This window comes from Mesoplodon bidens, assembly GCF_964165515.1.
Source record: "Mesoplodon bidens genome assembly, chromosome: 1".
In the NCBI taxonomy this organism is placed as follows: domain Eukaryota; kingdom Metazoa; phylum Chordata; class Mammalia; order Artiodactyla; family Ziphiidae; genus Mesoplodon; species Mesoplodon bidens.
The window spans coordinates 5,691,619-5,708,507 of record NC_138176.1 but is presented as its reverse complement, the minus strand read 5'-3'; the positions used below and the strand labels follow the sequence as shown (position 1 = coordinate 5,708,507).

At 46.2% G+C, this 16,889-nt stretch overlaps 1 protein-coding gene across 2 annotated transcripts in view; it reads left to right on the top strand.

Moving 5' to 3' along the window:
* The window catches only part of DOCK1 (dedicator of cytokinesis 1), a 535,086-nt gene that overhangs the window by 43,971 nt on the left and 474,226 nt on the right, over positions 1-16,889 (top strand). For both annotated transcript variants that reach the window (XM_081220288.1, XM_081220287.1), the window contains exon 2: positions 10,074-10,157. In XM_081220288.1, the coding sequence (XP_081076414.1) occupies positions 10,074-10,157 (84 nt within the window). The remainder of the gene's footprint in view (positions 1-10,073; positions 10,158-16,889) is intronic.

The following is a 16,889-nucleotide window of genomic DNA, read 5'->3' as shown; positions in this document are numbered from 1 at the left end:
GTGGCATTAAGCGCACTCACGTTGTTGTGCAACCATCACCCCCTCCATCTTCAGAGCTTTGTCATCTTCCCCAACTGAGACTCTCCACCCATTACACACTAACTCCCCAGTCCCCTCCTCCTCAGCCCTTGGCAACCACCATCCTACTTTCTGTCTCTAAGAACTTTAAGAATTCTAGGCACATCATATAAGAAGAATTATAGAATATCTGGTCTTTTGTGTGCGGCTTACTTCACTTAGCATAGTGTCTTCAAGGTATCCTTGGATACTTCAAGGTATCCAAGGTATCAGCATTTCCCTCCTTTTTAAGACTGAAGAATATTCCATTGTATGTATAGACCACATTTGATCTGTTGGCGGACTCTTGGGTTGCTTCCACATTTTGGCTATTGTGAATAGTGCTGCTATGAACATGGCCGTACACATATCTGTTCAGGTCCCTGCTTTCAGTTCTTGTGGCTGTATCCCCAGAAGTGTAACTGCTGGATCATATGGTAATTCTAAGTTTAATGTTTTGAGGAAACATTAAACTGTTTTCCACAGCGGCTGTACCATTTTACATTCCCACCAGCAATATTATAAAGTTTCCAATTTTTCCACATCTTGGCCAATACGTTTTCTTTTCTATTAAAAAAAAATGCCATCCTAGTGAATGTGCAGTGATACCTAGTAGTTTTTAAAAATTTATTTATTTTTGGCTGCGTTAGCTCTTCGTTGCTATCTCGTATTTTTTTTTTTTTTTTTGGTGGTACGCGGGCCTCTCACTGTTGTGGCCTCTCCCGTTGCGGAGCACAGGCTCCCGACGCGCAGGCTCAGTGGCCATTGCTTACGGGCCCAGCCGCTCCGCGGCATGTGGGATCTTCCCGGACCTGGGCACGAACCCACGTCCCCTGCATCGGCAGGCGGACTCTCAACCACTGCGCCACCAGGGAAGCCCTATCTCGTAGTTTTTGATTTGACTAGTGATGTTGAGCATTTTTTCATATGCTTATTGGCCATTTGTGTATCTTCTTTGGAGAAATGTTTTTTCAAGACCTTTGTCCATTTTTGAATTACGTTGTTTTTTATTATCGAATTGTAGGAATTCCTTGTATATTTTGGTTATCAAGTCTTCATCAGATACAGGATTTGTAAAGATTTTCTCCCATTCTGTGGGTTGCTTTTTCATTCTTTTGATAGTTTCCTTTGGATGCACAAAAAGTTTTAATTTTGATGAAGTCCACATCTGTTTTCTGTCATTGTTGTTGCTGCCAGTGCTTTTGGTGTCATAGCCAAGAAATTTCTGCCTAATCCAGTGCCATGAAGTTTTTCTCGTGTGTTTTCTTCTAAGAGCTTTGCAGTTTTATTAGCTTTTATGTTTACGTCTTCTATCCATTTTGAGTTACTTTTTGTGAATGATTCTTCATTCTTTTGCATACAGATACCAGTTTTTCCAACACCCCATTTGTTGAAAAGATTGTCTTTTCTCCAGGTCTTGGCACCCCTGTCAAAATAATTTAACCATATATGTGAGAGTTTATTTCTGGGCTCTTTATTCTATCCCATTAGTCTGTATGTCTGTTTATACCACACAGTTTTGATTACCAGAGCTTTGTAGTAAGTGTTGAAATCAGGAAGCCTGAGGCCTCCAACTTTGTTCTTTTTCAATATTGTTTTGACTGTTTGGTCTCCTGTGGGATGGATTTTTCTATTTCTGCAAAAATGTCATTGGGATTTTTTTTTTTTTTTAATGGGTGAGTGCTCCCTCTAGAGAAGGGTTTATTTTATTTATTTACTTTTTGGCCACACCACGTGGCATGTGGGATCTTAGCTCCCTGACCAGGGATCGAACCCATGCTCCCTTTAGTGGAAGCTTGGAGTCTTAACCACTGGACCACCAAGGAAGTCCCTGTCATTGGGATTTTAATAGGAATTGCATTGAATCTGTAGATCTCTTTGGGTAGCACTGACATCTTAACAATATTAAGTCTTCCAGTCCATGAACATGAGATGACTTTCCATGTATTTGCATCTTTTAATTTCTTTCAGCACTGGTCTGTTGTTTTCAGTGTGCAAGTCTTTTGCCTCCTTTGTTCCTAAGTATTTAACTTTTTATTTGTTTTATCTTTAAAAAATATTAGAGACAGCACTTGTAGCAGCATCCTTAGGACCAGGCTCTAAGAATCTTCCTTCCCTTCCCTATCCTGTTCCTTTTCCTTCCTTCCATCCAGGTTAGAGTTCCTGCTGTGTGCCAGGTACTGTTAGGTGCTGGGCAAAAGTAAGGCTGATGGTGAAAGCAGTGCTGAGAGTCATCATGGCTCAGGCCTCTGGGAGGCTCTAACCCTGCCAGAGTTGCCTGCCCCAAAATCAGAGAGGTGGAAGGACTGGGCTGTGGACCATAGAAGCTGGTAATTGAGTGGGTGCCAGTCTCTTTTTTACAATAAAATTTAGGAAGCCCAGCGCCTAGCTCTGATGTAGGGTGGGAGCTGCTCCCTGCCCAGAGTCAAGGTCAAAGGTTGTACATAGGTGTTTTCTGATTCTTTCTACACTGTTTTTCCTGAATGGGTCCAGTATGTGAAAAGGTTGTTCCTTAGAGACCAGGCTGCAGGGTGACTTTACTCCCTGGGGCTGCACTGTGCTCAGCTCATCTCTGCAACACCAGCACCAGCCCACTGCTGGACCAGAGCAGACGCCAGATAGAGGCTTGGGAAACACTGTATGTCTGTGGTTGGCATGGACTAGATAAACATGTGCTGGGCTTGTGAAACTCAAGGAGAGCAAGACAGCCCCTTAGAAGGAGGCCCTGTGGGGGGCACAGCCAGGGTCCATGCCCCGTCCCCTTAAGGACACGGTCTGCATTTTCCCCAGCCCTGCGAAGATGCCTGCTGTTGAACATTTTTACCCCACTGATGGCGAGACAAAGGGAATGAGATCACAGAGCCACTAATTTTCACAAATTGACTTTCTAAAAGAATTAGTTAACTTTTAAATTGCTACTTGAAATCCTGAAGTGATGTTTCAGGGGGACAGTGTGTGGAATAGGGAGAGAAGCTGGGAGCCGAGCAGATTTTGAGAAGTGATGTGTGGTCAAGCCCATGCCTTTGGTGCATTAAGGAGGCTTTGAACCCGCGCTGATGGTGGATTATCTCATTAGGTGGAAGAAACCCAAAGCAGAGCTGGGAAAGCTAATATTGTGTCTCTCTTTCTTATTGATTGAATAAGTCTCCGGCTCCTGGATCTGTCTGTAGAGGTCAGGATCATTTTGAAAAGGAACACATACAGTGTTTGCTTTCACTCTGTTGCAAACCTCACAAGAAGGAGAATACTTTGTGGTCTGGTTAAATGCAGTGAATTTTTGTTGAGTGCCTGCAAGGCATGGTGTTAGCTACTGTGGAAAATCCAGTGATTAACAAATGTTTACTTTCCCCAAGGAGTTGGGTCTGGAGGAAGAGACAGATATAGATAAGTAACCCTCCAAGGCCATGGGGTGTCACAGAGTTCATAGGAAAGTTGGGAAGCAAGCAATTAATTCAGGTGTGCATGTACCTTTTTTTGGTCCGGGGGAAAATGTCAGAATTCAGTAAGGATCTGGAAAAGGATGTGAAGTTAAAGGCAGCCCTTGTAGACAAGTGGGGTCTTCAGAGGGAGTGGGGGGAGGGGCATTCCTAGTGGCAGGAGCAGCTTGTGATAGGCCTGGGGTGGGGGGAGGTGGGGCTGGAGGAGTGGGAGTTGGGGGGAGACGAGATCGGAAAGGTGGACTGAAGTCAGATCCCAAAGGGCTTTGAATGCTGGGCTGTCTGAGAATTAGCCATTATTCAGAAAACCAAGAGAAACCACGTAGTGTTTTGGAGTTAAGATTTAAGGAAGGTAACTTTGGTGATGGAGAGAAGATTTTATATAGGAAACCAGCTGAAGTATTATTTTTCATCTCAATGAGAGATGGTGAAGGCTTGGGTCAGGAAGGGTGGTGTGGTGGAGACAGTCTGGAAGGGACACCCCAGGGTCCCAGGGCTCCTGTCATTTGCTGTGCCTCCTTGAGCAAGTCATGACTCCTCTGGAGGTCTCTGTGTTTTCATCTGTTAAATGGGCTGATGGACTGTAGTGTTCCCCCTCCGCCCCCCCAATGTCAGTAGTCAAGTAGGTTTTTTTGTTTTTCCCTGAATAGGAGTTACATTTCATTGAATTCTTTTTCTGCACCGATTGGGATGATCGTACGCTTTTTCATCATTTACTCTGTTAAAGTGGTGAATTACATTAGTCGGTTTTCTGGATGTTAAACCAACCTTGCGTTTCTGGAATTACCTCAATTTGGGTTCTTCTGTGTAAGGAATGAGAAATCCATTACCATGATGTTGTAGACACTGGTGGACTTCAGGAATGCACAGGCATATTTGCCTGTCAGGGATCCAGGCTGGATGTTGTGATTTGTGGGAAGCCATCAGGAGGGCAATGTGAGGCCCAGAGAGGGCGAAGTTTGAGGAAGAGACCCTGCAGGGCTTTGGCATTCTGGCCTCTCATCCAGGCTGGCCTCTGGCCCTGTATAGCCCCTCCACTGGCTGCTCATGTATGGGCTGACTCTGAGCTGCTATAAACCCTGATGAGGGAAGTGGGAAAAATTTTATCTTCACCTCCTAGGACTGTCATGAGGGTTGAATTAGCTGAACATGTGAAGCTCTTAGCCCACTGGCTCGCCCAGGAAATATACTCAGTAAATGTCAGCCACTGTCACTACCAGCATCATCACCCCCATCATCATCACTATCACCATCACCCTCACCACCACCATCATCATCATCTTCATCTGTATTATCGTCACCGTCAGTGTTATTAATAATCTTGGTGTAAATGGAAGCTCTCCTGTATGATTTATGAGCTCCAGTTATTTATTTATTTTTGGGGGTACACAGGCCTCTCACTGTTGTGGCCTCTCCCGTTGCGGAGCACAGGCTCCGGACACGCAGGCTCAGCAGCCATGGCTCATGGGCCCAGCCGCTCCGTGGCATGTGGGATCTTCCCGGACCGGGGCACGAACCCGTGTCTCCTGCATCGGCAGGCGGACTCTCAACCACTGCGCCACCAGAGAAGCCCCCCCAGTTCTTGCCTTACGTTCCTGGGCAGCCGTTTTTAGGGTGATCAGGAGACTGAGCAGAGGAGATGACTTTGGCTTTTCAACATCTCTGGTGCATCTAAGCTGTGTGAAGCACAGACCAGAGTTTATATTTTATTTTGGGAAAAAACGATCCATGTGCTTCCTTACTCTGTGCTGCTGCCCGGCTCTGCCAGAAAAAAACAACCCCCCCCCGCCGAACACGCCATCCTGGGAAAGAAGCTTCGAGTTGAGTTCATCTCCACATCCTTTCCCATTTCACTTTTCACATGAATAACACGTCAAGCTTGTGTGCTGGACTCTGCGGTCCAGGATTGAGAAATTCATGTGAAGGTGCATTTATACCCAGTGACGCCGTCTCAAGTCAGGCTATTAAGAAAGGTAAATGACAGGCTTCCCTGGTGGCGCAGTGGTTGAGAGTCTGCCTGCCGATGCAGGGGACACGGGTTCGTGCCCCGGTCCGGGAAGATCCCACATGCCGCGGAGCGGCTGGGCCCGTGAGCCATGGCCGCTGAGCCTGCGCGTCCGGAAGGGCTTCCCTGGTGGCACAGTGGTTGAGAGTCCGCCTGCCGATGCAGGGTAGACGGGTTCGTGCCCCGGTCCGGGAAGATCCCACATGCCGTGGAGCGGCTGGGCCCGTGAGCCATGGCCGCTGAGCCTGCGCGTCCGGAACCTGTGCTCCACAACGGGAGAGGCCACAGCAGTGAGAGGCCCGTGTACCGCCAAAAAAAAGAAAAAGAAAGGTAAATGGCTTTGAGGAGGAGGAATCGATTAAGGGAACACCCACCAGCCAGAGGGAGGTGAAGGCTGCTCTCTCCAAAGATGTGAATGGAGGCGCGATGCCCATGTTCTCTTGCAGAGGTGTTCCCACATCTTAACAGACCAGAGAGATAAAGAAGACAAACTGCAGAAAGGCCTCCATCTCTGTGCTTCTGTCAAGTAAAGACATGTTTAAAGCCAGATGCCATCTGTCATCATCATCCTTCGCAAAGAAGAAGATGCCTCTGGTCTTTCTCGTCTCTGCTTTCACCCCCCACCCCCAAAAAGGGGCAGCTTCGAAAGGTCACGTAATCAGAATAAGGCATAGCCTTTTACATTGAATACTCTCGGGCTTACTTAAGAAAAATCACTGCATTGTTCTCATTTTTCTATCACCCAAGAATCGGGGAACCTCAGCCTCAGACTTGTTCAGATGCTTGCAACCCTGCTCAGCAGTGAATAAATCAACCACAAAATACCACTTTTAAATTGTTTTCCACATTCCTCCCTGCATATGTTTCCTATTGCTGCCGTAACAAATTACAAACTTAGGGGTTTAAAACAGCACAAATTTATAATCTTACAGTTCTGGACGTCAGAAGTCCTAAAGTCAACGTTTTGGCAGGGCTCTATTCCTTCTGGAGGCTCTGGGGGAGAGTCCTTTCCTTGCCTTTTCCAGTTTCTAGAGGCTGCCAATACTCCTTGGCTTGTGGCCCCTTCCTTGCTTCCATGGTCACATCTCTGGCTGACTCTGACACTCCTGTTGTCGCTTGTGCAACCTTGTGATTACATGGTACCCACCTGGATAACCCAGGATTAGCACCCCCATGTCAAGATCTTTAACCTAATCACATCTGCACTGGCCCCCTTTGCTGTGTAAGGGAGCATCCTCACAGGTTCTGGGATTTGGATGTGAATGTCTCTGTGGGCCATTTTTCTATCTACCACACTTCCTCCTCCCTCCCACTTCCTTGTCCAATAATGTGTATAGTTGAGTCTTTTAACTTGCATTTAAATGTGGGATTCTTAAGGCTGGGGGCTGGGCAGCCATTGTTGTGGTCCAAGCTCTGCTGTGTCATTTGGGGCCACATGCATACACCCTCGGAGGCTCCCTTTCTCTTCATCTGTGAAATCATGGGTCTTTAAAGCCTCATTTCATAGTTAAATTTGAAATGTCTCTATTCTTGTATGAGATTTTCACAACTGCTTTTCTCTGCCTGCTTCAGAGATGGAGGGGCCACTGCTTAAAGGTTTTTGCGTGTATGCCTTACAAAGTTCACATGGACCTGAATGTATTTACAGTGGACTTGTCCATTTTATTTTATTTGTATTGTTTTTGATGTGTTTATTTTTTCTGCATCTGTAATAGAATAAGTATCCTGGCAGGATGCCGTTAAGAATGATGATAAATGCATTTATGGTTCCTAAAGGCTTTGAAAGTGGTTGTGCTGGGCTGGGAGAGGCTGGCATATGTTTTGAGCTTTCTTTATCTAATGCTGTTATTTCTTGTTAAAGATTCACCATAAAATGCTAAATAAACTTAATAACTACTAATAACCATTTATGTCAGTTGAGGACATTTAAATTTTATGAGTTTGGGTGAAAATATAGGAAAATACCTGTGCAAATAGAATTTTCTATGTATATATGGTTATTGATGTTTTATTATTTTTTTAACATCTTTATTGGAGTATAGTTGCTTTACAATGGTGTGTTAGTTTCTGCTGTATAACAAAGTGAATCAACTATACATATACATATATCCCCATATGTCCTCCCTCTTGTGTCTCCGTCCCACCCTCCCTATCCCACCCCTCTAGGTGGACACAAAGCACCTCTGTGAACATGTGATAGTCTGCTAAGACTTTGTGGCAGTTAAAAACAAAATACCCTCAAACACAAGAGCTTTTACAATTTACTAAGTGTTCACTGCAGGCAACACATTGCATCAAATTAACAGATCCATTTCTGTTTTTTTTTTTAATTTGGCTGCGCCGGGTCTTGGTTGCAGCATGCGGGATCTTAGTTGCGGCACACGGGGTCTAGTTCCCTGACCAGGGATCGAACCTCGGCCCCCTGCAGTGGGAGCGCGGAGTCTTACCCACTGGACCGCCAGGGAAGTCCCAGCATTGTTTTCTTTAAGACACAAAGTACACACCCCATCCTATGAGGTAGATAACAGTCTCCTTATTATACAGATGGGGAAGCTGAAGATGCGGAGGATAGGGCATTTGCTGGAGGTCACCCAGGTCTACCTGGGGAGAGGTGGTACCCTGCCCATTCTGTCTGCTTCCAGAGACCACAAATGTAGCTTGGTTATGGAGCTGGCGACAGGAAGTGTGCTGTGTTGCTGGGTTTTTTTGTAAAAGGGGTTTGAAAGAGCCAACACACGCTTGGACTTGGCTCTCTGGAAGAGGTGACACTGGTGGGAAGACCCCTTTGGCAGGGTAGGAATAAGGAGTGGTACACAGGTGTGACTTCTTTCTTTCAAGGAGAAGCAGTGACAGGGACCAGGAGTGTGTGGCTGGAAGGAGGGCCAGGCGGTCAGTCAGATGATGGAGGCCCCCCATGCTTGTTGGAGAAGTTTGCACATGATGTGACCAGGGAGAACTCCAGAAATGGACACAGTAATGGTGCCTGTAAAGAACAGCCTAGTCCAACAGGGTGTTCAGGATGGGTGGATGAGAGTTTGATCCTGATTGATGAAAGGTTTACGAAGAATTTTGCCTCAAGTCTGACATCTTTTTAGGGAGAATCCACTAGGAAGGAAAAACATTACTGTATTTATTTATTCTTATTGAAAGTAGGCTAATTGAATATTTGGGAGTCATAAGCAGTGTGATAGTTGCCTTTATCTCCATGCTTGAGCAAAAGTTTGGCCTGCATTTAATGGAATGACTTTTACATGCTTAGCTAGGAGGAGCAGAACTGCTTTTTTTTAAAAAAAATTATTTATTAATTTATTATTTATTTATTTTTGGCTGCGCCGGGTCTTAGTTGCAGCATGCGGAATCTTTGTTGTGGCATGCAGACTTCTTAGTTGTGGCATGCCAACTCTTAGTTGCAGCATGTGGGATCTAGTTCCCTGACCAGGGATCGAACCTCGGCCCCCTGCAGTTGAAGCGCGGAGTCTTACCCACTGGACCACCAGCGAAGCCCCAGGGATTTCAGACATTTGTTGCATATTGTCAGTTTGAAGGATTGCTTCCTAATATTAGACATATTTTTTGCCTATTTGATTGCTTAATAGCAGCATTGGCTATGTGGTAATTTAAAGAATCAGTTCGGTTTTCAAAAAATATTCAGTCCATGTGTCATTGATTTACAGATAGGAAAAAGTCATCTAATGAGAAAAGTCTGTTAATAGAAATATAAGATAGTATATGAAGTGATAATTGAAATGTTGTTGACAAGAGCTTTAGTTCTCTTTCTATTTTAAACATTATTCCACCATACAAAGAAATGATTCTGATACATGGTATGATGTGCATACACCTTGAAAACATTATGCTAAGTGGAAGAAGCAGACACAAAAGGATAATACTGTTTGATTAATGGGGTGGCTGGAGTAGTCAAATTCATAGAGACAGAAAGTGAGTTACAGGTTAGCAGGGGCTGGCGGAGGGAGTGATAGGGAGTGATTGCTTAATGGTTCTGGGGCTTCTGTTTGGAGTGATGAAAACGTTCTGGAAATTGATGGTGGTGATGGGAGAGCAACACTGTGAACGTAACTAACATCACTGAATTGTCCACTTAAAAATAGTTAAAAAGGCAAATTTCACATCATACGTATTTTTCTTTTTTTTTGCGGTACGCGGGCCTCTCATTGCTGTGGCCTCTCCCGTTGCGGAGCACAGGCTCCGGACGCGCAGGCTCAGCGGCCATGGCTCACGGGCCCAGCCGCTCCGCGGCATGTGGGAGCTTCCCGGACCGGGGCATGAACCCGTGTCCCCTGCATCGGCAGGCGGACTCTCAACCACTGCGCCACCACGGAAGCCCACATCATACGTATTTTACCACAATAAACCACTTGTGGTTTTCTGGCGTTATGAGTAGTTATGAATTTCTTCTTCTTAAACTGAGGACCCTTGGAAAAAAAGCCTCCTTTTTTGGGTATCAGAGAGGATGATCCAGGCAAAGACTGAATATTTCAATCTTAAAAATGGTAGAAACAATCCAGCATAGTTACCTTTACTAATATCTTCTTACCTCTTTTTCCTCTGAACAGCTTTTTATAACTATGATGCCAGGGGAGCGGATGAACTTTCTTTACAAATAGGAGACACCGTGCACATCCTGGAAACGTATGAAGGTGCGTGTTTCTTTTGGTATCTTTCTGTTTGTAATTTTGTGCAGTTAGTACATTTTTCAGTGCATAATGGGCAAAGCATTACCCTGTTAGGAAAGCGTGTATGATTGATTTTCTTGCACGATAGATGCTGTGTCTGGAAAGGGCAGTGGTGAGGTTATCTGTTATTTAAATCATTTTTTTTTTTTTAATTTAAGGTGAACTTAAAACTAAATTCCTAAACTTTTAACCTCTCAAGTTTTCTGTTGAGATAGTTGTTTTATTGTTAAGAAAAAAAACACCATTGTTTCCTTTTTTGCAAATGTATGTCCATCTTTTTTTTATTATTATTATTTTATTTCCACAATACGCGGGCCTCTCACTGTTGTGGCCTCTCCCATTGCGGAGCACAGGCTCCGGACGCGCAGGCTCAAAGGCCATGGCTCACGGGCCCAGCCGCTCCGCGGCATGTGGGATCTTCCCGGACCGGGGCACGAACCCACGTCCCCTGCATCGGCAGGCAGACTCTGAACCACTGTGCCACCAGGGAAGCCCATGTATGTCCATCTTGACTGTTCATAACTGACCACTTGAAAAAAGTTTTTAAATACATTTAAGATATTTTAGTGTTAGGCTCATCGCTTTGAGGTGTTTTATGTGAATGGTGAGACTTTATGTTCTCACGTAGACTGGTTAACAACTTCCTGAGGGGAACTAAAACTGTCATTTCTTATTTTTCCTTTTTAAAAAATCTATGACCCCATTTTCTGAGTGGTGAACAGAGATTGTCACAGCTTTGTGGGATGTGGTCCAGTAAAGCAATTGTTGTAATTATCCAATAAATATACTGTCGGTGACAGTGGTTTCCTGATGTCCTTGGTTTTTCAGACAATTGGTTTTCATGTTTAGGGTTCTGCAAATCATTAAAACGGGACACCTTTCGTTTTATGCTGTGGTTTCTCGTTGCACAGAAAAGGAGCAGTGACGGGCTTGAGTTTTAGACTCCTCCCATGTGTGAGAGGAGCGTTGGTGGCTTTGTTTCTTGTTCAGAGGGGTGACTTCCATATAACATAGGGAAAAAGAGAACTGATTAAAATTGATACTTCCAACAGCAAAATTGCTTTCAGATTGGGTTTAGCCAGACCCTTCCAAGGAGGAGGTTGGACGACGGGGAGAGGAAATTGCAGACATCCCGTAGTAATCACACATTGATCTTCAGACCCGGTCTTTGGAATCCCCTCTGCACGCGAGTGACGCAGCGTCCAGCTTCTGGGCACCAGGCAAGCTGCAGCTTGCTCCCGTGTTCCCGGAGAAACGCAAACCCATTAAAGTACCCATGTCCACGTCCATGTCCCTCACTTCCCCGTCCGACTCATGCTGGCTTGGAATTCCATTCCATTTGCACCTTTTACCCTAAGAAATGTCCTATTGGGGGAAAAAAAATCAGCTTTCGTGGCACATGCCTGGAAGCAGATGTAGTACTGCAAAAACAGAACCCGTCTTTATGTGAATGAGTAGGTGCAATGGGTACCTTCTGCCTGGTTTCAGTTTTTACAGCTGACAGTTGGATTGCCTTATCTGCTCCCAGTATATATATGGCCAGTGGCTGAGAGGAAACAGAGAAATTAACTAGAGGTTAAGGATCAAACCTCTCATCTGACACTTTTCTGATCTGAAGGAAGAGTGCTCTTACATCGTTTTTTATTTCTGCCCCCGGTCAGCTGCATTTGAAATCCTGGTTAGTAAACACTGGGCAATGATGTCATTCCTGAATAGATAACAATTTCCTGTGCAGCCCGGGGTAGCAGGGGCTGCGACTTCTTGTTTTTTGCTTTGTAAGAAGAATGCACTCTTTAAACGGGGGAATCCTTAGGTGAGTCGATGATCCCCGTACATTTAACTAAAAAAAAAAAAAATTGGTGGCAGGCATTTGACTTTTTGGCCAGTATGGTGATAAAGGATTCTTCAGTGAGCACTTAGTTTCCGGGCTCATCAGTCTTCTCAGTCCTGATAAAAATATTCCAGTCTTTGTCAAGACCCTGTAACATAAAACGACTTCCCCTTCTTTAACTGCTGTCTTTTTTTGGTTTTAGTCAGAATCCGATCAGAGAAATGCATTTGGGGAAGTAGTTTTGATTTTGGGAAACTTGGTGACTTTATTATCATCAAATAACAATGGAATAATTGTTTTTCTGCTCTTTCCTCTTGTTCTGTTTAAAGTTTATGGATAATATTAGCGTTTGGCATTCCCTTCTTCTTTTCTCCTCACCCCTTCCACTTTTCCCCTAAGAAGATTTATTTATGGTTGTCAGATTTAACTTTCCCTTTCTATGTGATCCTGTTCAGGGTAGGGTATTACTGGGATTGCTCCGGAGAATATGATTTCTAGATGATCATTCCTTATAGTAAGGTTCAAAGAACACATTTACCTGCAAGTTATGGTTACTTTTTCTGTCTCAGGCTCATGGAGGCTTGGAGCACAGCACAAAGAAAAGAACTTTTCCGGTCACCAGGGAGGTGGACTGAGCTTTGAGGGGTCATTCGGAGTATGCCTCTGCCTTTAAGCAGTGTCCAGGGTCAACCAGACAGGAGAGGTGAGCCCAGGTCACCGATGTTGATTAAGTGACTCTGCAGCCAAGGAGCTGCCAATCCCGTCACCTGCTCATTTCCAGAAGGATCTCCACGGGCTGGATGCTATGCCTGTGTGAGAGGACAACATGGCACCCAGATTAGGAAGGCATTCTTTTGATGAAACCACAACACTGGAACTGAATTTATTCAAAATTTTCAAAGTGATAATGATCTATTTTCTTCCAAAATGCACCTTAATTCCTTTTCCTGCCACCAGCATCTGTCAACTGAAGGTCTTGAGAGGACTGCCTCTGGGTTTCCTGGGGCGACTGTAACAAAGTACCACACAGTGGGGAGTTTAAACAGCAGAAGTGTGTTCCCTCACAGTTCTGGGGGCCGTAAATCCAAGATCAAGGTGTCGGCAGGGTTGGTTGCTTCTCAGGGCGGAGAGGGGCAAGCTGTTCCACGGGTCTCCCAAGCTTCTGGCGGTTTGCTGACATCGCTGGCGTTCCTTGCCTTGTGGATGCAACGCCCTAGTTTCTGCCTTTACGATCTCATGGCGTCCTCCCTGTGCTTGGCTTTGACTGTCTATTCCTCCTTTTTATAAGGACACCGTATTGGATTAGGTCCACTGTAATGACCTCATCTTAACTTGATTATCTGCCAAGACCCTGTTTCTAGATAAGGGCACACCCACAGGTAGAGGGAGTTAGGACTTCAACATCTGTTTGGGGTGGAAAGAGTAGTCATGTTAATAATAAGGCTCTCATTTCACAGCAGACCACCAGGCCCTCCAGTGCAGCCTCCCTCCAGTGCAGCCTCCACCCAGCAGGCATCCTTTGCACCTTGTCCCAGGTGACTGGCCACCTGGCCCCAGCCCAGTGGAAGAGCACCGCAGCTGTGCTTCTCATCCTGTGTTGCTTCCAGAACCTCCATCCTCTGGGCTGGGTCTGCGCCCCGCCCCCGCCCCGGTTGCCTGCAAAATCTTGTACCCAGGACAGCTCCAGAATGCCCAGTGTGCACGCAGACACTGTGCGTTAGGACATGGTTTGGTCAGATCCGGCCTTTGGCTGTCTTGTTTTTCAGTACTCAGAGCAGGACACAATACACCTGACACAGGTGACAGTGCTGTCCATCTTCAGGCAGGTACTTGTGAGTTGGGCAGGACCCAGGACCTTAGTGATCTGGTTTCCTCCTGTCCCACCTGAGCCCCAGCCTTTTATTTTTCAATATTTACAAATTATTTACTTATTTGGTTGCGCCGGCTCCTTAGTTGCGGCATGCGTGTGGGATCTACTTCCCTGACCAGGGATCGAACCTGGTTCCCCTGCACTGGGAGCGCGGAGTCTTATCCACTGTGCCACCAGGGAAGTCCCCCCAGCCGCCTTCTCATGTGTGTCCTAGCTTTGCTGCTGGCGGCTTCTCAGATGCTTGGTGAGCGCCCCTCGGCACCTGTGCTCTGCCGGGCCTCCCTCCTCCTTCCTGCATCTGACTAGCCCTCCTTGAAGACTCCGCCTAAGCACACCTCCCTGGGCAGAAGCTCCTTTCTGACTCCCTTGGCGCCTGCTTTGTTCTGCCTGGTTCTGTCCTCAGTTGGTTCCAGCCCTGGACTTGAGCGGGTGTGCTCCTGTCCTGTTGGGAATGCTCCAGTGTACCCACTGGCTTGGCTGCCATTTTCCTGGGCTGGACGGGGCCCTCCCTGAGTTTCAGGACTACGTCTGACCTATACTTGCCGTTGGGGGGTGGGTGTCTCTTGTTTGGAGCAGGTTGGTTCAGCCCTGCCTGGGAGGAGTGAATCAGCCTGTTAATTCAGTGAGCCATGCACCCTCCTGCTTTATAGCTGCATTCCCTCTGGCCTGCCCGTCCAAAGCAGCAGTCACTCATCATCATTCTGTGTTCCCCCACTTCCCTGCATGAAGCCTCTGCAGGGATGTCCTCTCTCCTTCATGCTCACATCTCTGCCCTTGGTGGTGGTTTGAGCCCTGCTTGTCGTAGGGGAATCTTCTGGTGTGTGGGCCCTTGGAGGGCAGAAATTGGCTCTAATCTATTGATATTTCTACATTTGCTCTGTCTGGTGTGGCCTCTGGCACATAGTCTGGGTTCTCAGATGGTGGAGGGAATAACAGACGCAGAAATTCTTGGGAAGGGAAACCCTGGGTGTTGCTTTTGCGTATTAGGAAGGCCATTAAAAAAGAAACCACCGTCTATATCATAAAGTAAAATAAAAGGACTCCTTATCTTTCTTATCCTGGTAGCTCAACTCTTTCTCCTCTCCCTTCTCCTGGAAAACCCTTCTGCTGTGTTTGAAGTGAATTTTTCTCTTGGCCTGTACTGGTTGGTATGCATATATATATATAAATATTTTTAATAGATCTTTATTGGAGTATAATTGCTTCACAATACCGTGTTAGTTTCTGTTGCACGACAAAGCAAATCAGCCATATGCTTACACACGTCCCCATATCCCCTCCCTCTTGAGCCTCCCTCCCACCCTCCCTATCCCACCCCTCTAGGTCATGTATATAAATGTGGTTGTAGCTCTCATTCTATTTCCTTTTTTTAAAAAAAAATATTTATTTATTTTTGGCTGTGTTGGGTCTTCGTTGCTGCGTGCGGGCTTTCTCTAGTTGTGGCGAGCGGGGGCTACTCTTTGTTGCGGTGCGCGGGCTTCTCATTGCGGTGGCTTCTCTTGTTGTGGAGCACAGGCTCTAGGTGCACGGGCTTCAGTAGTTGTGGCACGTGGGCTCTAGAGCGCAGGCTCAGTAGTTGCGGCACATGGGCTCAGTATTTGCGGCTTGCGGGCTGTAGAGCGCAGGCTCAGTAGTCGTGGCGCACGGGCTTAGTTGCTCTGCGGCATGTGAGATCCTCCCGGACCAGGGCTCGAACGCGTGTCCCCTGCACTGGCAGGCGGATTCTTAACCGCTGCGCCACCAGGGAAGACCCTCATTCTGTTTCTTACCTTTTTACTCAGCACTGTGCTCTAAGACGCAGTCCTGTTGTGTGTATATGTTTAGTCCGCGGCCCTCATTGCTCTGTGTGCACCTGCACGTGTTACTAACCACCCTCCAGGTCTGGGCACTCATTTTGCCCCCCTAGGTCACGCTGCCATGGGCCTCCTGTGTCTGCCCCGCTGCGTGTGGATGGGTATGTGGGATGTCTTTGGGGAGCATGGCTGCTTGCGGGGTGTGGGGTTATATACTCTGGGTAAGTAGGGTCGCGCTCGCACCGGTTGTGTGGTCTCCACTCCCATCCTCAGTGCCAGGGGCTGCCGGAATCCTGCAGCGTTGAGATTTCTCTCCCTGTAATAACCGTGCAGTAACATTATGTTTTAAAGTTTCATTTATCTGATAATTAGTGTGAGCATCTCTTCATTCACGTGTTAAGTCTTTTAGGTTCCTTCTTCTATACGTTGTTTATAAACATTGCTTATTTTTGACTTGGTTTCTGTCTTCTTCTTGCCGCTTTGAAGTATTTCCTTAGATGTTCTAGGACATTCATCCCATGTCAGTTTCAGAGAAGAAAGGGCAAAGTAATACTGAAAATACGGGAAGGATAAAATAATAGGATAGCGGACAGTCCTTTACATTGAATACAGCCTTTTGAACAACTTACTCCATTGACCTTCCATCTTTTTCCATTTCACTGTCTGTGAGCACTGTCCTAGGTGGACGCCGATTCTGGCCTTGGCAGGTAGAAACCACTGAAGGAGACAGTGCGTGGCTCTCAGGAGGTAATCCTCCAAAGGTGCAGCAAAATCTAGACATTTTGTGTCTGCGGTGCCCCCTAATCAGTCTGTGTAGTTCCCTTGTCAGGAAATGAAATGGGTTCATTGGTTGTATCTAGGTCTTAGCAAATCGTTTGCGAGGCTCCTAGCAATTTCCAGCTTCTTTTCTGAATGCTCAGAAAGCATCTGTTCATAGTCCCTGGAGGATCTTAACCCCATCACTTTTGGGTTCGTCTCCACCTCTGGTTGTTAAATTATTGCTCTGTTTTAGAGGAGTGTGGTCATTGGTGCAGTACAGGCCCGTTTTCAGTTTCTGGGCACCTTCATTCACGTATCCCAGGTTTCCAAGGTTTGACTATTTCATACTGTATAAAAACCCAATACTTGGTGGTTCTCTGGGAGTTGACTCGACTGGCACTTGCTAAGTATCTCCATCCTTTTGCTCCTGGGGGGGGCTGAGT